The following is a 23,661-nucleotide window of genomic DNA, read 5'->3' on the forward strand; positions in this document are numbered from 1 at the left end:
CCCAGGGCTGAGGGGAGGTTGTGATGCCTGCGGGGGAAGCACGTCTGCCTGGGATTACAGACCCACAGCCGGGCCCCCTGCACCCCATTGTGTTATAACCTGGCCCCAAGCCGGGGCGCCTCCCCCCCCATGTTCTGGGCGCACGCCGTCCCTGCAGTCTGGGGGCTCTGGGCAGGGGCCCCCCCATGCCCCGGGCACAGGCCATCCCTGCAGGCTGGGGGCTCCGGGCAGGGTCCGGGGGTCGGCGTGAAGCAGCCAGACCGCGGGAGCCCCCGGCGCGATCCGGCCCCAGCAGGGCCAACGGGACCCGGGTGCGTCTGGCCCAGAGCCTGGCCATGCTGGGCACTCGCTGCTGCCCCCTGCTGGCGAAGGACGGCCCAGTCCCCCGCAGGGCTCAGCCGGACAGGGGCTGCCCCGGGAGGGAGCTCTCTGCCCCCCTCCTGGAGAGCCGGGGGGCGGCCCTGCTGGGCCAGGCCTGATTTGCACCCCTGGGCTGGGACCCTCTGGGCTTTGCCCTTCGCTGCGGGGGGGGCCGGGCTGGGTGGGGCCCAGGGAGCCGTGTCTGGTTACGGTGCCCCAGGCGCAGGGTTTACTGGGTGTTTGGAGCCGATGGGCAGCGCTGGTTTGGACTTTGTGACCCCAGCTTGTTCGTCCGGCTGGGGGGGGTCTGTGTCAGGCTGGGGGGGTCTGTGTCAGGCTGGGGAGGTCTGTGTCAGGCTGGGGGGGTCTGTGTCTGGCTGGGGAGGTCTGTGTCCGGCTGGGGGGGTCTGTGTCAGGCTGGGGGGGTCTGTCGCCTGTTTCTGTTGGTTCCTGTTCCCCACGTGCCTTGTCTCTCGCCCTGGGCTGCTTCTCTTTTCAGCGAGTCCAACTTTCCTCCTGGCCGTGCCCTGTCTGACCGCACGGGGGGGGGGGGGGATCTTCACAGGGAGGGTGGGGGCCCCTTGACCAGTCAAGGGGAGGGATAGCTCAGTGGTTTGAGCATTGGCCTGCTAAACCCAGGGTTGGGAGTTCAATCCTTGAGGGGGGGCAACTTGGGGATCTGGGGCAAAATCAGTACTTGGTCCTGCTAGTGAAGGCAGGTGGCTGGACTCGATGACCTTTCAAGGTCCCTTCCAGTTCTAGGAGATCTCCATTAATTTATTTAAAATCCCTGCCCCTGCCTCACCCCCTGTGAAGGAGTGGGACTGTTCTTAATGTTTCCTCTGAATATTGTGTGGGTGCCTCAGTTTTCCCTATGCAGTTCTTAGGTAGCTAGGTGTACAGAGAATGGCCGACACCCTGTCTCCTGGCAACTAATGGGCTGGGCCCCTCCCCTGTAAAGGTGCCAACTGAAGGTGTTGGAGACAAAGGGATCAGGTGACCTCCTGGCCTGGGAAAGAGACGAAGGAGGGGCTGGAGGTGGAGGCTGTTTGGGGCTGGCTGGGGACAGGGAGTGAGGGCAGACATGGGTGTCTGGCTCACTGCCCCCCCACAATGGACCCAGCTGAGGGGTCCAGTTCGCTGGACCAACAAGCTGTGTTTTAGACCGTGTTCCTGTCATCTAATAAACCTCTGTTTTACTGGCTGGCTGAGAGTCCCGTCTGACTGCGAAGTGGGGGTGCAGGACCCTCTGGCTGCCCCAGGACCCTGCCTGGGCGGACTCGCTGTGGGAAGCGCACGAAGGGGCATATACTGAATGCTCCCAGGAGAGACCCAGGAGGTGAAGCCGTGTGAGCTTCTTGCCCTGAAGACAGTCTGCTCCGAGGGAGAGGAGACTTCACCAGAGTCCTGACTGGCTTTGTGGGGAGCAGTTCCCGAGCATCACCCGGGGACTGCATGACACCCCCCAGCAGGGGATGTGTATCCCAGGACAAGCCCAGTCATGCCAGGCTCTGGGTCCCAGCACAGCCTCCATCACGCCCTGCGGGCACCAGGGATCCAGCCGCCAGCCAGGGACAGGACATGGGGCAGAACTGCGCTCCGCGGGGATGGCCCCACAGTAGTCAGCAGGTGGAAGGGGCTGGTCCTGACCATGGGCGCCAGGTTTGTATAATTTTTGGTGGTGCCCAGTGTCGTGGAAATTCCTGTCCGTTCCGGCTGAGGAATAAGGAGAGACGGACACAGCTCGCCAAGCAAGGAGCCCCGGGAGGGACGATCTGTTTATTTCAATTGCAATTGGGTTCGAGCTCATGAGTCAGCAAGAACTAAGAAAACACTCACACCAAAGCATTATATGCAGTTGACTACGATAATCTATTGCTCTATGATTGGCCAAAATTTGCTATCATTACCATACCTAATTAGCAAGTTACATGTATCTGCCCCTCTTATGACCCCTTATTGTTCATCTCCTTGCTCCCCCCTTGCGTTATTTTGCAAACCAAGCAGTTAGGGATCTACAGGACACAGGCACAGAAAGTTCCATTGTCTCCAGGTTTGGAGTTTGGCTACATTTCCTCTCCAAGGAACTTCCTGAGTTTAGACTGTCCATAGCTAACGCTGCATATCTCCCTTCTACTTTCTCCCATGTGTACGGGACAAATTTGCCCCCTGGCAGCTAAGTAGAATAATTTTATTTCACCAGAAATGGTCCAGGGCTGTCCCTACCCATACGCAAAGTACACAGCTGCGTAGCGCACCAGGAAATTTGGGGCTCCGCCGGCTCGTGCTGGGGGGCGGTTTCCCCTGCCCCCCAAGCCTGCTCCTGCCCCCATGCTGAGGCCTGGGGCCCCCACACAGCTCTCCCACGGGGGGCCTGCGCAGAGCGCCAAAATGGCTAGGGATGGCCCCAACCAGGGCAGGTAAGTTCCAGTAGAAACCCCTTATGCTCTCTTAGCAAATCTGACTAAATTGTCCAGAGTCCAATGATTTCAATCAGATTGTCTCTTTGCCTGGATTATTTGCAGACATTGCTTTGGAAAAGGGCCCGTTTTCCCTTCAGAATGGCTGCAGAGAAACCAAGAATTCTCTTCCTCTCCCACTTTCCCTTTTTTAAACATTTTCACATCTATCAACTGTTCAGTTCCCTACAGCCACTGCAGGGTTAACTTCTCACTTGCTTTCCTTCAATCACTCGCTTATCTCCCAAAATGACACCTTCATCACCCCAGATATCACTGTCACGGACTCACAGATCGTGCCCACTCTTGGCCCCGTGCGGTCCGTGGGCGGTGCCCCTTTTAGTGAGACAGCCCTTCTCGGGGGTCCACTCTCTCTCGGGGTCAGGCCCCTCCACCTCCTGGAGCCGCATCTCTCTGAGCCTTAGCACGTCTGTCTCTGCCGTGGGCCCCCTCAGGGAGACCACTCGCTCTGGACCCCTGGGGCCTCCACCCCCGAAGGGGTTGATGCAACCCTGTTCTCTAGACCGGAGTGACTCTCAGCCAGCATAAAACAGGAGGGTTTATTGAGGGTTGAACACAGCACAGGAAACTCTCTGACCCTCAGGCCTGGCCTCCCTCAGTCCAGCACATCCCAGTCTCCCTGCATCCAGGTGGGCTCTGCCTGCTCCCCCTCTCCAGCCCCGAGCCCCTCTGCTCCCAGCTGGGCATCTGAGATCCCCGGCCCCAGGCCCCGCCTCTGTCCATTGTCTTCTCTCCAGGGAAACAGGGTCGTAAACCGGGGCCTCCTCTCCCCTCTTCTCTCCTCTGGCTGGAACCGGCTGGTTGGGTCACTGGGTCCTCACTCTGCAGCCCATTGTCCTCCCACTGGCCAGAACCGGCTGTGTCTCCTCAGCTGGGCCTCCGGGTCACCAGGTCGCCAGGTCGCCGGTCGCTAGGGTCTCCATCCTCCCGGCTATCGGCTGGGTCCCCACGTCCTCTCTCCGGTCCTCTGCAAAACACACTCCCTCTCCCCTCCCCTCGTTAAACCAGTAACCCCCAGGGAAACTGAGTCCCACCCCCTCCGCATGCAAACCATTGAAACTCCACAGAAAACAAGAAAACCCCCCACTTCGTCACACATGTTCAGGTATCTTCCCTCACGGCCAGGCTCCCATTCCCCAATGCAGACTATCCTAGCCACACTCCCCTGCTTCCCAGCCAACACTCCCCACTCAGCATTCAAAGACCACAGTAAGAACAGTCCCAGTTCGTCACAGTGTGTGTGTGTTCTTTGTGTGTGTGCACAGCGGTAACTCTGCGGCTGTGTGTGATTGAGTCTCCGTGTGTCTGAGCACAGCTGTGGCTGTGCCGCGTGTGCGCAGTGTGTGTAGCTGCAGGTATGTGTGTGTGTGTGTGTGACGAAGTGGGGGGGTTTCTTGTTTCCTGTGGAGTTTCAATGGTTTGCATGCGGAGGGGGTGGGACTCAGTTTCCCTGGGTGTTACTGGTTTAACGAGGTCAGGGGAGAGGGATTGTGTTTTGCAGAGGACCGGAGAGAGGACGTGGGGACCCAGCCCATGGCCGGGAGGATGGATACCCCAGCGACCGGTGACCTGGCGACCCGGAGGCCCAGCTGAGGAGACGCAGCCGGTTCTGGCCAGTGGGTGGACAATGGGCTGCAGAGTGAGGACCCAGTGACCGAACCAGCCGGTTCCAGCCAGAGGACAGAAGCGAGGAGAGGAGGCCCCGGTTTACGACCCTGTTTCCCTGGAGAGAAGACAATGGACAGAGGTGGGGCCTGGGGCCGGAGATCTCAGATGCCCAGCTGGGAGCAGGGGGGCTCGGGGCTGGAGAGGGGGAGCAGGCAGAGCCCATCTGGATGCAGGGAGACTGGGATGTGCTGGGCTGAGGAAGGCCAGGCCTGAGGCCCTGAGAATTTCCTGTGCTGTGTTCAACTCTCAATAAACCCTCCTGTTTTATGCTGGCTGAGAGTCACTCTGGTCTAGAGAACAGGGTTGCATCAACCCCTTTGGGGGTGGAGGTCCCGAGGGTCCAGAGCGAGTGGACTCCCTGAGGGGGTCCACGGCAGAGACAGACGTGCTAAGGCTCAGAGAGGTGAGGCTCTAGGAGGTGGAGGGGTCTGACCCCGAGAGAGAGTGGACCCCCGAGAAGGGCTGTCGCACTGAAAGGGGCACCCCCCACGGACCGCACGGGGCCAAGAGTGGGCACGATCTGTGAGTCCGTGACAGTGTGTCCGGGCCACCCACAGCGACGGGACAGACGGAGATGAGCAGGAAATCAGCAAGAGCGAGAAAGGTCCCTGATATGGGTCGGGGTCTGTGCAGCACGACACAATGGGCCCCCCCCCATCTGTGGTCCGATCCAACCCTCAATCCCGACCCACAGCCCCCTGCTCTCCCAGCCCTGTCTCCCCCCCCAGCTCTGCCAGAGCCCCTCGATCCCGACCCACAGCCCCCTGCTCTCCCAGCCCTGTCTCCCCCCCCAGCTCTGCCAGAGCCCCTCACTCCAGACCTGCAGCCCCTCTACCTTCGTTTCTGCTCTTCTCTGTTGGATGCATTTGTGTCCCGGACACCTGGGTTCCCCCTTCTCACCTGCCAAGAGAATCCCTCTCCAGGGGCCGCCCGGCCTGTTGGGGGTTTGCTCCATCGCCCTTTGCTGCACCAGGACCTGCCTCGAACCTGGCGGGGGGGGACTCTGCACTAGGACCGGGGCCCACAGGCAGAACAGCCCCACAGGCCCCTCCCGGCTCAGACTTCCCTTCCCATCTGCATCCGCCCACTTCCCCTTCGACCGCTGTGGGGGGAGGATGATTCGCTGGGGATGTGTGTGGGGGGGTGAAGGCTCCAGCTGGGGATGCGGGTTCTGGAAGGGGCCAGAAATGACGCTTCAGGGTGTGGGAGGGGGCTACGGGCTGGGGCAGGGGTGCAGGAGGGGGCATCGGGTGTGGGCCCCGGGAGGGGCTCAGGGTTGGGGCAGGGGTACAGGAGGAGGTGTTGTGATGAAGTGGGACTGTTCTTAATGTTTCCTCTGAATACTGTGTGGGTGCCTCAGTTTCCCCTATGCATTTCTTAAGTCTCTAGGTGGTGGGGAAAGGCCAGTGCACATAAATCACTGACACTCTGTCTCCCTGGCAACAAATGGCCAGGGAGCCTTTCCCACCCCCCCACCCCCCACCCGCAAGGAAATAGCTAAAGGTGAACAAAGAGATCAGGTGACCTCCTGGCCCAGGAAAGAGACAAAGCCAAGAGAAGGAGGGGCTGCGGGGGTTGGAGAGTTGGAGCTGGCTGGGGACGAGGAGTGAGGGCAGACGTGGGTGTCTGGCTCTCTGAACCTGTCACGGAGTCCCCGGGCGATGCTCTGGACCTGCTCCCCACAAAGCCAGGCAGGACTCTGGGGAGCCTCGTCTCCCTCGGAGCAGACTGTCTTCAGGGCAAGACGCTCACACGGCTTCACCTCCTGGGTCTGACCTTGGAGCATTCAGCATCTGCCCCTCCGTGCGCTTCCCACAGCGAGTCCGCCCCGGCGGGGTCCTGGGGCAGCCAGAGGGTCCTGCACCCCCCACTCCGCAGTCAGTCGTGACTCGCAGCCAGCCAGTAACACAGAGGTTTATTAGACGACAGGAACATGGTCTAAAATAGAGCTTGTAGGTCCAGCGAACGGGACCCCTCGGCCGGGTCCATTCTGGGGTTCTGTGATGAAGTGGGACTATTCTTAATGTTTCCTCTGAATACTGTGTGGGTGCCTCAGTTTCCCCTATGCATTTCTTAAGTCTCTACGTGGTGGGGAAAGGCCAGTGTGCATAAATCACTGACACTCTGGCTCCCTAGCAACAAATGGCCAGGGCCCTTCCCTCAACTGCAAGGAAATAGCTAATGGTGAACAAAGGGATCAGGTGACCTCCTGGCCCAGGAAAGAGACAAAGCCGGGAGAAGAAGGGGCTGGAGGGGGTTTGAGAGTTGGAGCTACCTGGGGACTAGGAGTGAGGGCAGACGTGGGTGTCTGGCTCTCTGAGCCCCATAATGGACCCGGACGAGGGGTCCCGTTCGCCGCCGTACCTACAAGCTCTGTTTTAGACCGTGTTCCTGTCATCTAATAAACCTCTGTTTTACTAGCTGGCTCAGAGTCACTGCAAAGTGGGGGTGCGTGCAGGTCTTCTGGTGTCCCCAGGACCCCGCCGGGGCGGACTCGCTGTGGGAAGCGCACAGAGGGGCAGATGCTGAATGCTCCAAGGTCAGACCCAGGAGGTGAAGCCGTGTGAGCTTCTTGCCCTGAAGACAGTCTGCTCCGAGGGAGAGGAGGCTCCCCAAAGTCCTGACTGGCTTTGTGGGGAGCAGTTCCAGAGCATCGCCCGGGGACTCCGTGACAAGTGTCAGGTGCAGGGTCTGGGATGGAGTTAGGGGGCAGGAGGGGGGCACTGGCCTGGGGCAGAGGATTCGGGGTGCGGACTCCGGCCGGGCGGCACTTACCTCAGGCGGCTCCCAGTCGGCAGCACAGCGGGGCTAAGGCAGGTTCCCTGCCTGCCCTGCTCCCAGAAGCGGCTGCCATGTCCGGCCCCTAGGCAGAGGTACGGCCAGGGGGCTCTGCAAGGTGCGTGCTACCCACACTTGCAGGCACTGCCCCATAGTTCCCAGGCCATCGGAGCTGTGGAGCCGGTGCTCAGGGCAGGGGCAGCTCACGGAGATTCCCCGCTCGCACCTGTGCCTAGGGGCTGCAGGGACCTGCCGCCCGTTTCCGGGAGCCTCCCGTAGCCTCGCCGTGCCGTCAACCAGACTTTTAACAGCCCAGTGGGTGGTGCTGACTGGCGCTGCCAGGGTCCCTTTTCGATGGGTGTTCTGTGCAAAAACCAGACGCCTGGCAACCCTACGGAGCCCCCCCACCCCCGCCACCCCGGCGCGGGATCATGGCATCTCCCTCCCCTCCCACCGCTCGGGGGCTCCTGGGGAGTGTGGGACTGCGGCTCTGTATTGCAGTTTCCATGATTATTACTCAGATCTCAGTATTGAGACGCCCAGTAAGGAATTTATTTGTGAAAAAACGTTTCCTGAAACTTTATGAAATAAATTAACAAAATAACTGGAACTGGCGTGATTATATTGTGTTACTTTGACAAATAAAACAGAATTTTGCAGAATTTTAAAATATTGTGCCCAAAATCACCCCAGGAGTAACCAGAGTTGACCCCTCCCCCCGCCTGCTGGGTGCTCCGGGGCCCAGTTTCACCTTCAGGCTCCCCCACCTCTCTCTACGGCAGACGGGGGGGGGGGGGTTATTGATCTTAGCAAAGCAGCTGTAAAAGAGCAGGTGAGTCTGACCCCCCCTCCAGCAGAGACCCCCCACCCCGCGATACAAGGGTCTTCCCAGCATGCACCAGGGCACTGGGGGGGCATCATCTCCGCAGCTGATTGTACACCTCCCACTGTCTGGGCTGCAGCCTCTGGGGAAACGGGGAGGGGCCAGAGATGCCCCAGGGGGAGCTGCATTTCACTCCTGAAGTAGCCGATTTTCTCTACCCTGGGTTGGCAGAGGACGTTGGAGGACTGGCGAATCAGAATGGGACAGTCTGTATCCTCACCAGGTATTTAGGCCCTGAACTCCTGTTGAAATCGCCGGGAATTAGGAGTCTAAATATCTGGTCCAGTGACCTCACACGAGACCGAGCACCGATCTGCAAGTGCTCCAGGGCTCAGACGAGGCAGGAGAGAACGCTGAGCTGCAGTGGAGCCCGGCACCAGGTTTGTTCCAAAATTATTTTCTGATGAAAGTTATTTTGGAACCAGGCTCAGGAAGGGGTTTCATTTTAAAAAAATTGCAAGAAAGCCAAAAAATTCAGTTTTTGAAAACTGGAAAGTTGATGGAAATATTTTTTGTTTTTAAATGAAAACCTAAAGAATTCACAGAAACATTCATTGTTCCTTTCAAAAGTTTGTGGAAAGTATTTAACCTTTTCTGACCAGGTTTAGCCGAAAAGTCCCTGTACAATTTTCTTTCAGGCTGTAGGCACCAATCCAGCCCCTGGAACAGAATGTAACTTATCCGGTTCAGGAGCGGTGTTGTAGCAGTGTTGGTCCCAGGAGGAGACACAGACAAGACGCGCGAGGTCATATCTTCTACTGGACCAAGTTCTGAGGGTGGAAGAGAAGCTTTCCAGCTTCTTATGACCTGAAGGGCTCCGTGGGGCTTGAAAGCCAGAAAAGTTGGTTCAATAAGCAATGACCTGCCTCACCCACCTTGTCTGTGTTTTATGACTGTCAGTCACCCTGGTACCTGGAGCAGAGATCACCGCTACCAGCCCATGCAATGTGTGTGCCTGGCAGCGCGAAACGCAGACGTTACGCAGCTCATCACCACCATCCATTGGCGAAGAGGGGAAAGAGCAGCGGAGAGCTGCTCCATCCGCTGTTTACCCAGGACTCCATAGACACAAACCGCCCAGAGAAGGGACTCTGCCACCCCGTCAGCAACCGGGGGAAGTACAGCTAAAGCCCTCACGGCCTCCACTTTCCACCTGAAATCCTCCAGGACATTCTGGGTCCTCACCGGGACTGTATCGAGCTCCAAGCTGGTCGGATAATGGGACTGAACGGAGAGAACAAGACTGAGGTGGACAAGGCAAGAGGTGGCACTGAGGAGACGTCCCAGCAAGAGGCGGCTTGAGGGGGATCTTGGCTGAAGCTGCCGTAGAGGGAAGTGAACTCGGGTGAGGGACCCCGACACAGCACCAGCACAGCTGAGATCACTATAGCTGGGATGGGGCGGGGAGGGGGGCTCACAAGAATTGACAAGACCCTTCCCCGAGAGACTCCTGGAAGCTGAAAGTTTCTGCTTTAGTTCTCCCCAAACTGAACGTCCTTGAAATCCCTCTTCAGGGAAGTTCTCCCGTGCAAGGGCGTGTAGCCGAGGTCACAGCTTGATCAGCCATTGCAGACTCCGTAAGGCAGCTCGGTGGGTCACGGCTCTCCCCAGCGGGGTCTCCATCCATTGTAAAGAAGCCCCACCCCATGTCCACCTGCCCATTCGTGGGGTCATTTGAAGTGAAAATGGGGTCAGAGCACATTGAGTTCCCAGCGCAGGTGAACCCCGTTAGGAGCACTCCCGCCAGCCCCACGCCCGATCACAGGAGCGGAAAGCCGTGTGCTAAGCGAGTGCAGAGGGGTCACTACTATTCGCTCCATTTTACAGATGGGAGAATCTGAGACACAGGAGAAGTGATTTGCCCAAAGCCACAGGGAGTCTAGCGAGAGCCAGGAACGGGATCCCAAAGCCCGAACCAGTGGAGAGCCCTGCCTGCCCCCCTTGATTCTTGTGTTCCTTGTCCTGACGTCAGTCCCCTCTTGGGACCTCGGATTTCAGAGGGGAGCCTCCTGCCCCAGATCTGCCATGTCCCAAGAAACAATGACTCAATACTGGGACGGCAGCAGCTTGTCTCCCGATATCGCACCACAGGAGACAACAGTGGAACGACAGCAACACGCTCTGGTCGCAGGGAGAAGCAGCCGTGGTGAGCCTGAGACACCCAGGTTAGTTACAACCAGGAACCGCATTGGCATGTGCGGGGCAGCGTGTGAGAGAAAAGCAAAGACAGAGACACATGGGGAATGGGAGGAAGGTCTCTGGGAGCCTGACAGCCGCCTCCTGCCCTTTGTTCCACAGCCCTGGGATTTACTCCGGCGCGGCTGCTGACTTCAGACAGCACTGAACAGCGCCAGCGCCACCCCCACCACAGCGCCACCGATGGCATCTGGTCACCGTCCTCCTGGGCCTTTAACGATCCCAGCCTCGGTGTCCAGCCTTCGTGGGGTCAGAAAAGCCCTGCAGAGCCGTCATCCTGAGCCTGCAGGCGGGAACAAGCGCTCAGAGATGTGAACTGCTCAGTGCATCTTAGCAGACGTGTTAATTCTGTACCAAATTGTGAACGTCTGCATTAACTATTTCATTGCTGATCATTTTAACAGCCAACCGGTGCTTTTATCTCACAAATGGGAACGAGTGAGAAAATTCCCCAGACAATTTGCATTTTTAATACTAAACTCTGCCAATCACAATTAAAAACGGAGAGACGGCATAAAAACAAACAGCATACGGCACACTGTACTGATCATATTAATCATTGACATAATTAAAGGCATCCACTGTTGAAATATCCCCATGGCTACGGCAAGTTCGTCAGCGTGTAGCATTTCAGCAACACAAGACAAAGGTCAGTCACATTCCCCAGCACAACAGTCCATACAGAACACGGCTGGTTTGACAAAATGGAAACTTTTTCCGAGTGTCCATTTTAAAAAGTTTCAAACACAAATCTGAGCAAGAACGAAAACGGTTCGTTTTCAGCAGAGTTTTTTGTGAGGAAAAATTCCCAGCGTCACCAGTGATTGCCGGACTTGACCAGCACCCGATTTATTTATTGGGGGGGGGGGCAAGGAAACCAGAGAATGTAGCAATTCTGTTAAAATAAATACGCCTGCAGAGTCCTGTTTATCATCTACACCCACTTATTGTCCTTGTAGAGGTGCGGGACTCACCCCTGCGGCACCTCCTGCTGGTCGGCTCAGGGAATTAGCTCATTGAGCCTCCGGAGCGCCCTCTGCAGGCCGGTGTCCCGCTTGCCTCTGGCCCCATGTCCCCCCCACCATATCTCTGCCGCACGTGATGGGATTAGACAATAGCCCACCTGGCAGCTGCATTGGGGGGCGGGGGGGGCACAGTACCAGCAGCTACCACCTGGGTGGTCTCTTGGTGGAGCAGTTTTGCCCCAGCACCTGGCCAGGAACAGCAGCACCTGCTGTTACCGGTGTGGTCAGATTTATCGTTTCACCCTTAGAGCGCCAAGCACACGTCAACTCAGTCCTCAGATCCTCAACACAGGTCCCTTGACAAGTAAATCCTCGTCTGGTGCCCACTTGTCATTCCTTCTGCTAAAGGACACGAACCCTCTGGTAATGCCTAATCCTTCACTCCCTTCCTGCCTCCCACCATGCTACCGAGCCCCTAGAGACGCACCCAACTCAACCTCCCTCCATCTGCCCCCCACTCTGCCCCCACAGCTGCTCTCTCCAAGCACCTGCAGTCGTGTGTTCCCGGCTGACCCCCCATCCAGTCCCCCAGTCGGACTCTGCCAGTGTTCACAGCTGCAGGTCATTCTGACAGCCGAGCATCTCTTGGTTAACGACAAACACCCCCCGTGTGCATTGAACTGAGAGGCGTGTCCATGCTTCTGTCTGACCTGCGATCAGCAGGGCTACGGGTGAGCTCCCAGCACTACGGGAGTCAATGGCAAAGTTCCCCTTGAGTCAGTGGGGCCAGAACGTTACCCTGGTCTCCTTCCCCCATCACAGCTGGGAACAGTCACACGGCTTCCTCGGAAGGGGTAGAAAGGCCGGGGCTGGGTTTTACTGCAGTAGGGTCTTATGGAGGTGACCCAGGGGAAATGCCGCCGCTCTGCATTACAGTGGAGTGCACAACTCTGAGCTTGTGTGTGAACGGTGTGAGCTAAACCCTGCTTTGCACGTTTACCTGGGGCACAGGCCTTGGCCCAGCTCTCTGCACCATGGGGAATTTCACCTGATGGGGGAGCTTGTCAGTCTCCCTTTACTACAGGGGTTTTTAGAAGACTCCTTCGTTCAGTATCTGAATCTGACTTTGCTTCTTTGTTGGCACCTGGAGCCGATTAGAAACAGCCAGGGAGCAGAGCAGGAGATTGGGAAGCTTTGGGCCAGGAGGGGAGGCAGCCAGAGAACAGCAAGGGAAAGGGACATATGACAGGGTGGCTCCCATCTTTCATGAGCACCCCCTGGTCAAGTGTCTCTGCAGCCTTCACATAGTATCAGGCCAGAAAGTTCTGCCTCCCTGGAGACAATCATCTTCACCCACGGGGTCTCTTCTGGCCCCAGCTGGGCCTCTTAGCCATTCAGTTCACCTTCTGGGGGTGGATCACACTTCAACCATCAGCCCACTTCCCCAGTGGCCTATGGGAGGGGAGGGACCCAGGCCCACCCACTACTCCCGGTCCCAGCCCAGGGAGCCTAAGAATAGCAGCCACACACCACGGCTACTTCCCAGGGCCACTTCCCCACAGCCCCAGCCTTCGCCAGCACGTCACCCTCACCACCGGGCTCGTCTACGTCCAGGCCCAGCAACCAGCCGGGAGCTCCTCCTCACCGAGCTGTCCATGGTGCTGCCATTGCCTTGGGCCAGCCAGGAGCCCCTCTACCCTCCTCTAGCTCCAGCAAGAGACTGAGTGATTGTGCCGCTGCAGCTCCTCTTATAGGGCCCTCCTGAGCCCTGATTGGCTGCTTTCTGCAGCCTTTCCCTGATTGGTCGCTTCCTGCACAGTCTCTCTAGGCTGCTCGGAGGACTTAGCTCCACTGCTCCTTGCCTGGGCTAGGTCTGTGGTTTGAGCAATGGCCTAGTACACCCAGGGTTGTGAGCTCAATCCCTGAGGGGACCATATAGGACTTTGGGGCAAAAATCTGCCTGGGCCTTGGACCTGCTTTGAGCAGCGGTTGGACTAGATACCTCCTGAGAGCCCTTCCAAACCTGACCCTCTGGCCTAATCCACCCTAATGCAGGAAGTAAATAGAGCAAAAACACAAAATTTCAGATGGAAATAGCCCCAGAAAGTGGAAAGAAAATGAAGGGAACAAGTGGGGAGAGCTGCAGAGATTGTGGGGGAGGGTCACCCTGCTCTTGGTGGGAAGGTCCCAGGGGGAGGGAGGCAATGATGAAAGGGGACAGATTTCACTTTCTAACATTTGTTATTGTCAGTTTCTAAATGGCCATAAGGGCTGGGCATGGTAAGGTGCGGGGGCGGTTAAGGGTGGGGGGGGCGGTTAAGGGCAGGGGGGCAGTTAGGGGCCGGGGGGCAGTCAGGGGACAAGGACCAGGGGAGTTGGATGGATTGGAGGTTCTGAGGGGGGCAGTCAGGGGGCGGGAAGTGGGAAGGGGCGAATAGGGGTGGGGCCCAGGCTGTTTGGGGGGGCACAGCCTTCCCTACCCGGCCCTCCAGACAGTTTCGTAACCCCAATGTGCCCCTCCCCCCCGTCCTAGTCAGTGCTGTTCTGCTGACTCCAGGGCCCTGATGCTGAAGCTGGATGTGTATTTGTGGTCGCTCTCCTTTCCCCCAAACTAGAATCAGAAGACGCTCTCCTGCGTCCCGGACAGTCATCGCTCCACCTCTGACTTTATTTCTGAAGTCAGTCACATCTGGAAAGGCAAGAGCTGCATTTCTTTCAGCGGAGAGAAGAAACAGATCCTCTGATGTTCACTCCGGTGCTGTACTGTAGCGGGGTGGTCACCCGCTCCCGGCCTGAAGGGGTTAGAAGCCGGCCCTTGGCGGGGGCTGGGAGCCTTGGGCTGGGCTGACTGGGGGGGCAGCACAGCTGGGCCATGCCCCAAACAGCCCCAGCTGGCCCTATAAAGCCAGGGGCAGACACACAGTCTCCTGTAGCGGTGGAGAGAGACGGGCCTGGCTGCAGGAGCTAGAGAAGGGACCTGGAGTGGGGCAGGGCTGGGGAAGTCCAAGGGAGCTGGGGAGCTCCGGCCTGGAACCCCCCAGGCTGCGGCCTAGTCTAAGGGCGAACAGGGACTGGGGTTGCTGGGGGCAGCCCAAGGACAGGCCGAGGCAGCAAGTCCAGACCCCCCCCTTGCCTGTGAGGAGTGGCTGACCCTGCAGTCTGCCCCAGGGCGCGGGGGCCAGTTATGACTGGCAGTAGCCTATGATTAAGGTGAGCTGGGGATGGGGTGGGGGTTCCCTGGGGAGGGGAGACCCCCTGAGAGTGAGGGGTCATTGCCAGGGGCAGCACCCCAGATAACAGGGCACCGGAGTCCAGGGAGGGATGTGGGGGCCCAGTGGCAATGGGACATCGGCCTGCAGAGGTGGCTCCAAGGCTGGAAACGAGCTAATTCCCTGGACACCAGCAGGAGGCGCCGCAGGGGTGAGTCCCGCGCGCATATACACGGATCTATCCCTCACCCCTTGCGGGAAATGAACAGCTTCACTTGTCCCTTTTGGCCAGGTCCCACCACCTCTTCCTGCACCTCCAGTAAACAAGCAGAAATGTCACTAACCCCTGGCAGAAATAGAGCCCCTTGCACAGCTGATGTGTGGCAATGCCAGCGTGGTTTAAATGCTCCCCTTCAGACTGTGCCTGTGGTCAGCGCCTAGAAGCGGCCGGCGTGTCCCTCCGGCTCCTTGGCAGAAGCGCGGCCAGGCTGGTGCTGGGGGTGGGAGCAGCACCTGGGAGCCAGACAGGTTGGTCGCTTTCTGGAGGCCGTGGAGCTCAGCTCCCCATCGCCCCGACCCACAGAGCCCCGGGAGGGGCGGGGAGCCGGCCTGGCCCTGCAGCCCCTGGCCTGCGTCTAGCACCGCTCAACGAGCGCGGATGGAGCCGGACAGCCCCCCCCAGTCCCTGCTCGGCCCCACGGCCCCGGGGGCAGCCACAATGGGCCGGCGACTCCCCGACATCCCGGGGTAACGCTCAGCAACGCCGGGAACCGCCAGATGCAGCTAGTGGGGACCCCCCCCCCCGGGCCCCGCGTGTGTCCCTGCGCCCCCTGCTGGACGGGACGGGCCCTGAGCTGTGTGGTGGGGGGGAGGGGTGGACACATGTGGCCCCACAGGCGTGTCGGGATCAGGCTGCCCAGCCCAGCTCTGGGTGTCTGTGTCCGGGAGCCTCATCCTGTGTGTCCTGTTCCCCCCCTGCCCCCCCCAGCCCCGGCCCATCCTGCGGGGGGGGGGGCTTTGGCTCCCAGCAATGTCCCAGGTTCCCATCAGTCTGGGCTCTGCCCCCTGACACACAGGGGTCCCCCTGTGCCCCCCACACCCTAACAGAGGGGTCTGTCTCTCTGTGCCCCTCCACTTCCCATGGGCGGCCTCCAGGGATGAGCCCCCCCTCCACACAACCTCCACTGGGGGGCAATACCTGGGGGGAGCTAGGGGGGGATTCCCAGAGCCAGGGGAGCCCTGTCCTCTTCCATGCCCCAGCCCCCCAGGGGACGATTTCTCCCCCGTGTGCGCCCCCCCCCCACTGCATCTGCCAGGGCCAGACCCCCCCCTCGAAGGAGCAGCGGGGGGGGGGGGGGGCTGGAGTTCGCTATAGAGTCCGTCTGGAGTTCTCCTGAGACTGCAGCGACCGCATTGCTACACCCCCCCCCCCGTGTCTGGGTGGGGCAGGGGGAGGGGCGGGGCGGGTGAGTCCCCCTCCCCCCGGGGGCAGGCAGGGCTGTCGGGAAGGGGGGGGGCACGGTGCCAAAGGGGCCGCACCCCCTGCCCCGTCCCTGCGCTGGGCCGGGCAAGGGAGGTGCTTCGTGCCAGCTCCGCTCCCCCCCCCCCCCACTTCCCCCGTCTCTGCCCTTTGCCCCCAGCTGGGAACCAGGCGTCTCTGCCGCCCCGGCAGCTCCCGGCGGGTCCCGCAGCAGCGACGGGCGATGGGGCGAATCCCCCACAGACCGGGCGGCCCTTGGACGGGGATTCTCCTGGCAGGTCAGAGCGGAGAACGTGGGACCCAGGTGTCCGGGACACAAAGGCCTCCAATAGGAGCCCCTGTCAATGAAAGCCGAGGGGCTGCGGGTCGGGACTGAGGGGCACCGGCAGAGCTGGGTGGGGGGACCCCAGGGCTGGGGTAGCAGGAGGGGGGCTCTGACACTTCCCTCCCCAGGCTGGCTCCATCCCAGGCTCCCCCGAGGCTGCGCCCCAAAGCCCCGGGGACCCCATAGAAGCCCCATTGTTCCCCCCAGCTTCTGCTTTGCATGGGGAGATTAGCAGGGATCAGCTGTTTGTTTGTGTCTCTGTCCCAGAGCACTGGGGGGGGACCTAGACCCCCCCCCACTGAACTCCCTCCCCCAGATCTAGCAGGCGGAACCAGCCCCACGCAGAGACCCAGGTACCGGGAACCCGACGGGGGGAGGGGGGAGACGGGAGAAGACCCCTCCCCCGCCCCAGAGGTTCCTTCCTCCAAAGCGAAGGGGAAGTGGGCGGACGAGGCCGGGAGGGGAAGTCTGAGGCCGGAGGGGCCCCGTGGGGCTGCCCTGCCTGTGGGTCCAGACTCCAGGGTCCCGGCCCAGAGACGCCGCCCCTGGGTCGAGGCAGGTCCCGCTCCAGGAAAAGGCGCCGGGCGGCACCTGGCGAGGGGTCCCTTGCCGCTGAGAGGGTGGAGCGGGGGCAGGGGGGACCCAGGTGTCCCGGACACACAGGGCTGTAACAGGGGACAGTGCAAATGAAGGCAGAGGGGCTGCAGGTCGGGAGTGAGGGGCACCAGTTAGTATCAGTCTCTCTGGTCTCCCCCCACCCGCAGACCCCAGTGACCATCATCATCATCTCGCCGAGCCCCGTGGTGGGAGGGGGCGTCAGCCTGGCCCCGCAGCCACCGCCACAGGGCTTCCTGTCCTGCATCTGGTACCGATCAGCGACCGTGACTGATCCAAACAGCCTGATCCTCACCTACGTCCAATATCCAAACCCCGTTCAGATCCCCGGCCCGGCCCACACGGGGCGGGAGACATTGGGGCCGGGCTGCGCCCTGAACATCGCGGGGTTAACGCTCAACTACACCGGGAACTACACGGTGATGATACAGATCCCAACCGCCACTAACCCTGTTCTCTCCATCACGGTGGCTCTGCCCGTCTATGGTAAGTGCCACCCTCCCCCCGGGAGCTGCGCTGATCCCAGGCCGTGTCCCCCCTCCCATACCCCCCCCTTCCAGACTCTGGGAGTCTCCCCCAGGGATGAGCCCGGCTGGTGAGGGGCTGTCAGGGGCCTGTGGGGGGGGGGTCTGGGCCCCCCAGGGTGGGGGTGTCCCCGGATCCCCAGGGTGTCTCTGACCCCTCCCTGTTTCCCCAGAGCTGCAGGCTGCACAGTGGGGTGTGTACGATCAGCTGCGGAGATGAGGCCCCCCCCCAGGGGCCCTGGTGCATGCTGGGAAGACCCCTGTATCATGTGGGGGAGGGGTCAGACCCACCTGCTCTTTTACACCCACTTTGCTCCGTTTTGGCGCCTACGGGGGAGGGGGGGGGCTCATGATGTTACTTTAGGGCCCTTTGCACCAGGGCTCCCCAGATCCAGTCCGTCCCCCCCCCCCGGCTGTCTGCAGCGGCGGGGGAGCCGGGCGCTGTTGTGGTCACACTCACCAGTCGCTGAAGGTGAAACTGGATGTCCTGGAGTCCCCGGGCGATGCTCTGGAACTGCTCCCCACAAAGCCAGTCAGGACTTTGGGGAGCCTCCTCTCCCTCGGAGCAGACTGTCTTCAGGGCAAGGAGCTCACACGGCTTCACCTCCTGGGTCTCTCCTGGGAGCATTCAGCATATGCCCCTCTGAGCGCTTCCCACAGCGAGTCCGCCCCGGCGGGGTCCTGGGGCAGCCAGAGGGTCCTGCACCCCCCACTCCGCAGTCAAACGTGACTCTCAGCCAGCCAGTAACACAGAGGTTTATTAGACGACAGGAACATGGTCTAAAACAGAGCTTGTAGGGACAGCGAACGGGACCCCTCAGCCGGGTCCATTCTGGGGGGCCGTGAACCAGACACCCACATCTGCCCTCACTCCCCATCCCCAGCCAGCTCCAAACTGAAACCCTCCAGCCCCTCCTCCTCTGGGCTTTGTTCCTTTCCCGGGCCAGGAGGTCACCTGATCTCTTGTTCACCTTTAGCATCCCCGTGCAGGGGGGAAGAGCCCAGGCCATCAGTTGCCAGGAGAAAGAGTGTGAGTGATTTATGTGCACTGGCCCTCTCAGACTCTGCAACTATCACACCCCCTAGAAACTCCAGAAATGCATAAGGGAAACTGAGGCACCCACACAGTATTCAGAGGAAACATTAAGAATAGTCCCACTTCATCACACTCTGGCTGACTGCCCATGATGCACCAGCGAGGTCACCCCCACCCCCGGCCTGGGTCTGGGATGGGCAGCTCCGTCCAGGTCGGAGGGGACGGCAAGGAACCGGCACAGGGCTGTGCCCACGGGGCGTCCGGTGACACCAAGCATTGAAAACCCTGTTGTCAGGCTGGATCCTGGGACAGACCTGGGAGCCGGAGCGTCGCTCTCCCTTTGAACCACAGCCGAGAGTCTCCCAAAAATCATGGGGCTCCGGGAGCCAGAGCCTCAGGGAGGAACCTATAACTGAGACTTGACGCCGGGGAGAGGGACCCTCTGCAGAGTCCAGAAAATGACCGCCCGCCTCCGCAGCTCTGAGGGGCAAAGGACCCTTCCCACAACCTCACATGGTGGCAACACCACCACCCTTGCCCCAGTCCTGCAGGACAGCAGCCCCAATCCTGCATGGAGGAGCAGGGACACATGGTAACGCTCTCTCTGTTCCCTGCACAGAAATCCTGCCCAAGCCCACGGTGACGCCAAACCAAACCCTCGTACTGGAGAACGGGACCTTCACCCTCACGTGTAACAGCTCCCCCAGTGCCGACATCGTGCTCTGGCTCCGGGACGGGGCGTCCCTCGTGCCCAGTGAGCGGCTGGTGCTGTCCCCTGACAACCGGACCCTCACGGTGCCAAATGTCACCCGGGGCGACGCCGCCGCCTACCAGTGCGAAGTCAGGAACCCCGTCAGCACCAACCGCAGCGAGCCCAGCACCGTGACGGTGGCCTGTGAGTAACTGCAGTCCCGTGCCCCGGCCGCGCTGCCACTGGCCCTGCCAGCATCACCCAGCCACAGAGATGCAGCTGCCTCTGGGGTGGGGCAGGGTTCAGGTTAAACAGGGACCCCTCGCTGGCACCATCCATCCCCTGACCCTGTCCCTCTCTCTGTAGATGGGCCGAACTCTGCCCAGATAGACCCACCAGGACCCATCGCCCTGACTCTCGGGTCGCTTCTGACCCTGCGGTGCGTCGCCGACTCCGTCCCAGCCCCGAGCTATCGCTGGCTTCTCAACGGCACCGACACTAAGGAGACCGAGAGCAGCTTGACCTTTAACTCCATTACTCAGGATCACCAGGGCACGTACATGTGCCAGGCTCACAACCCCGTCACCGGCCGCACTGCCTGGGTGTCTGTCGCCGTGCGGGTGACAGGGACGGGTGAGTCCCCGGGATGGAGCAACGCGCTGCAGACACAGGGATCCCAGTGCTGGCACCAACGCCCCAGTGCGGTGCTAGGCGGTGCCGGGCTGCAGGGAGCCGGGTGGGGGGATTGTGGCTGAACGTCTGATCCAACCTCCCCCCCGCATCTCTCCTCCAGACGCCCCTCGTCCAGCTCTCTCTGCCGGGGCCGTCGCCGGGATCGTCATCGGGTCACTAGCAGGGGCAGCGCTGGTCGGAGTCACGGTCTATTTCCTCTGTGAGTAACAGCCCCCCCCATCCCGGGAGAGCCAGGACTCCTGGGTTCTCTCCTGGCACCGGGAGGGGAGTGGGGTCTAGTGGTTAGAGCAGGGGGGGCTGGAAGCCAAGGCCCCAATTCCAGCGTCTCTGATTCCTCCCAGATTCTCGCTGCCGGAACGAGACCCCCAAGGAGAACGGGGCACCCGTCCTGATGTACGAGAACCTGCCCCCGACAGCCTGGGCGGGGCCAGTGGTGAATGACAAGAGCTCAGCCCCCCCCCTTTATTCCTGTCCCGCCCCCTCCTGTGTGGATCCCCTCAGTCTGGACCCGCAGCCCCCAGGCAGTTTACCCTGTCCCCTTTGGGCGGGGGAGGGGGGGTTTACACAAACCCGGGGTCCCATTGACTGTCCCAGGGTCCCCCCCCCCGAGCTCGGCTGGGGACCTGGGGGGTCTCTGGGGTCTGGTGCTAACAACCCTCTTGCGTCTGCCTCCCCCAGGCTTAGCCCGGGAGCCCCTCTGACCCCAGCCCCACGTACCAGGTGAGCACCGGCCCCTTGCTCTGTATCCTCCCCCCTGAGGGAGGGTTGGACCCAGTGGGGGGAGGGGGGAGCTGCCCCCCACAAGCCCTATGGCTGAGAACGGGGCTGGTTATCACATCCCAGAGCGGGGGGGGGGCAGAGTGAGCCAGAGGGGGACCAGCCGGGAGCCCCGGGGCTGAGGGGAGGGGCTGGGAGGGACCATCCAGGAGCCCCAGGGCTGAGGGGAGGTGTTATGGGGGGCCCAGCACTGTGGGGAGGGATGGGGTCCCCAGGATGGGAGGGGCATCTCTGGCTGATTCATCCCCGTTTCCCCCAGACACTGCAGCCCGGACAGCAGGACGTGTACGAGGAGCTGAAGAAGTGACGCCCCCTCCTGCCCCCGGGGCATGCTGGGAGGGGCCCGGGGCATGCTGGGAAAGGCGTGTCTCTGAGCCTGGGTCCTGACGACCTGGGGACGTCCCGCCGATGAAGCATTAAAGGGCAGGAACAGTCACCACCTGGCCCGGGGGGTCCGTCCGTCCGTCTGTCCATGCTGCTTCCCTGGGGCCCATCACCGCAGCATCTGGGCCCCTGCGAGGAGATCAGAAAGTGCCTGTGACTGGCTCCGGCTGAGTTGTGCCCAGCACAGGATTTGGGAGCCCACCTGTGACGAAGTGGGACTGTTCTTAATGTTTCCTCTGAATACTGTGTGGGTGCCTCAGTTTCCCCTATGCAGTTCTTAAGTCTCTAGGGGGTGGGATTGTTGCAGAGCAAAGGGCCAGGGCACACAAAGGGCCGACACTGTCTCCTGGCAACTATGGTCCGGGGCCCTTACCCCCACTGCAAGGAGATAGCTAAAGGTCAGGTGACCTCCTGGCCCGGGAAAGAGACAAAGCCCAGAGGAGGAGGGGCTGGAGGGTGAGTCAGTTTGGAGCTGGCTGGGGACGGGAAGTGAGTGCGGACAGGGGTGTCTGGCTCTCTGCCCCCCCAGAATGGACCCGGCTGAGGGGTCCCGTTCTCTGGACCTACAAGCTCTGTTTTAGACCGTGTTCCTGTCATCTAATAAACCTCTGTTTTACTGGCCGGCCGAGAGTCACGTCTGACTGCGAAGTGGGGGTGCAGGACCCTCTGGCTGCCCCAGGACCCCGCCTGGGCGGACTCGCTGTGGGAAGCGCACGGAGGGGCAGAGGATGCTGAATGCTCCCAGGAGAGACCCAGGAAGGTGAAGCCGTGTGAGCTCCTTGCCCTGAAGACAGTCTGCTCCGAGGGAGAGGAGGCTCCCCAGAGTCCTGCCTGGCTTTGTGGGGAGCAGTTCCAGAGCATCGCCCGGGGACTCCGTGACAGCCCGCCCCGCATCTTCCCCTTTTAGGGGCAGTTCTGCCCTACAGAGCTGTGAGCAGCGACGTCCACCAGCCCGGCCAGGACCCGGGCCCCCGGCTCTCACATCTCCAAACCAGCCCCCAAAAGGGGCTCGGGAGGTCCCTGCCCAGAGCCGGCAGCGCTGGGTGCGGTGACTGTGGTGAGCCGTGTGCCGGGGGCACGGACGGAGCTGTGTCTGGCCTGGGTCCCAGGGGCTGGTTCCAGCCCGGCAGCGGGAGGCGCCAGGCCCGTCCCTGGCAGACAGGAGGCACCGGGCCGTTCTCTCTGTGCCCGGCTCCGGGGGTGCTGGGTGGTGCCGAGCTCGCCAGGTGGCTGGTTCCACCCGGCGCCAGGCCCCAGCAGCATCTGCACCAGCCCTGGGGAAGCTGCATAGGGAAAACTAAGAAAAACATTAAGAACAGTCCCACTTCCTCACAAAAGCGCCCAGTGCCGGGGGAGGGTGGTTTTTCTGAGGAGAAATGCTGGCTTCGGGGGAGGTAGCGTAGGGTGCGGTGGGCACCCAGGGTCCTGCCCCGAGGGGAGCAGCTGCCAGGGGGTTTGTCTCCTGCAGGGAGTGTCGGAGCCTGGCCGGCTGGGAGCCGGGGGGAGCCGGACGCTGGACGGAGCTGAACCCCGCAGGAGCTGCCAGGGGTGAGTTTGGGACGTCGGGGCGCTGGGAAGCACGTTCCCAGTTTATTCTCCATCTCACCCTGTGACGAACTGGGACTGTTCTTGCTGTGGTCTGTGAATGCTGACAGGGGAGTGTGGCTGGGATAGTCTGCATTGGAGGATGGGAGTCTGCCCGAAGGCGAATACCTGAGCGTGTAACGTGAGAACCCAGGAAGGGGTTGAAGGCCAGGTGACACCTTGGCCCGGGAAACTGAACAAAGGCTGTGGGAGGGGTCGCTGAGGACAGAGTTTCAGGAGCTGGCTGGGGACATGGCTGGGAGGCAGACGGGGCTCTGACCTCCCAAGGGGGCTGTGGGGCCCTGGGACCCCAAGATGGACCTAACTGGGGGGGGCCCTGTTGTCTGTGCCTGCAAGACCTGTCTTGGACTGTGTTCCTGTCGTCTAAATAAACCTTCTGCTTTACTGGCTGGCTGAGAGTCATGGTGAATCGCAGGAAGCCGGGGGGGCAGGGCCCTGAGTCCCCCATACTCCGTGACACACCCATTGTCCCGTTAACTCCAGCGGCTCCTTCTCCCAGCTCTGGGCAATAAACTCAGCCTGGTTTTCTCTGTTACACCTGGCCGGGCCGGGGCCGAGCGGGGCGCGGGTTGGGGGTCACTGCTCAGCTGGGGGTTCTGGGCCTTGAGGGGGAGCTGGGAACTCGGCCAGTGGGCAGTGACAGGGGCTGGGTGCCCCAGGGGGATACTGGGCAGTTGGGGGGCCGATCGCTGACCTGCCCAGGGCTGAGGGGAGATTGTGATGCCTGTGGGGGGGATCACGTCTGCCTGGGATTACAGACCCACAGCCGGGCCCCCTGCACCCCATTGTGTTATAACCTGGCCCCAGGCCGGCCTCCCCCCCCACCAGGACCCGGACGCAGGCCGTCCCTGCAGGCTGGGGGCTCCGGTCAGGGTACGGGGGTCGGCGTGAGGCAGCCAGACCGCGGGAGCCCCCGGCGCGATCCGGCCCCAGCAGGGCCAAGGGGACCCGGGTGCGTCTGGCCTGGAGCCCGGCCGGGCTGGGCACTCGCT

At 61.2% G+C, this 23,661-nt stretch overlaps 1 protein-coding gene and 1 long non-coding RNA gene across 2 annotated transcripts in view; one reads left to right on the top strand and one right to left on the bottom strand.

The window, feature by feature from the left end:
- LOC135976725 (uncharacterized) overlaps window positions 1-5,489 on the bottom strand; it is a 29,732-nt gene extending 24,243 nt beyond the window's left edge. Inside the window, exon 1 of the long non-coding RNA XR_010594026.1 lies at window positions 5,409-5,489. This is a non-coding gene — a long non-coding RNA (uncharacterized LOC135976725). The remainder of the gene's footprint in view (window positions 1-5,408) is intronic.
- Window positions 1-21,685, top strand: part of LOC101946241 (hemicentin-2-like) — a 94,020-nt gene extending 72,335 nt beyond the window's left edge. The window contains exon 17 of the mRNA XM_065574632.1: window positions 20,940-21,685. Within this exon, the coding sequence (XP_065430704.1) occupies window positions 20,940-20,987 (48 nt within the window). The 3' untranslated portion in view covers window positions 20,988-21,685. The remainder of the gene's footprint in view (window positions 1-20,939) is intronic.
- Window positions 21,686-23,661: the final 1,976 nt, after the last annotated feature.

Source organism: Chrysemys picta, chromosome 20 (genome assembly GCF_011386835.1).
Source record: "Chrysemys picta bellii isolate R12L10 chromosome 20, ASM1138683v2, whole genome shotgun sequence".
In the NCBI taxonomy this organism is placed as follows: domain Eukaryota; kingdom Metazoa; phylum Chordata; order Testudines; family Emydidae; genus Chrysemys; species Chrysemys picta.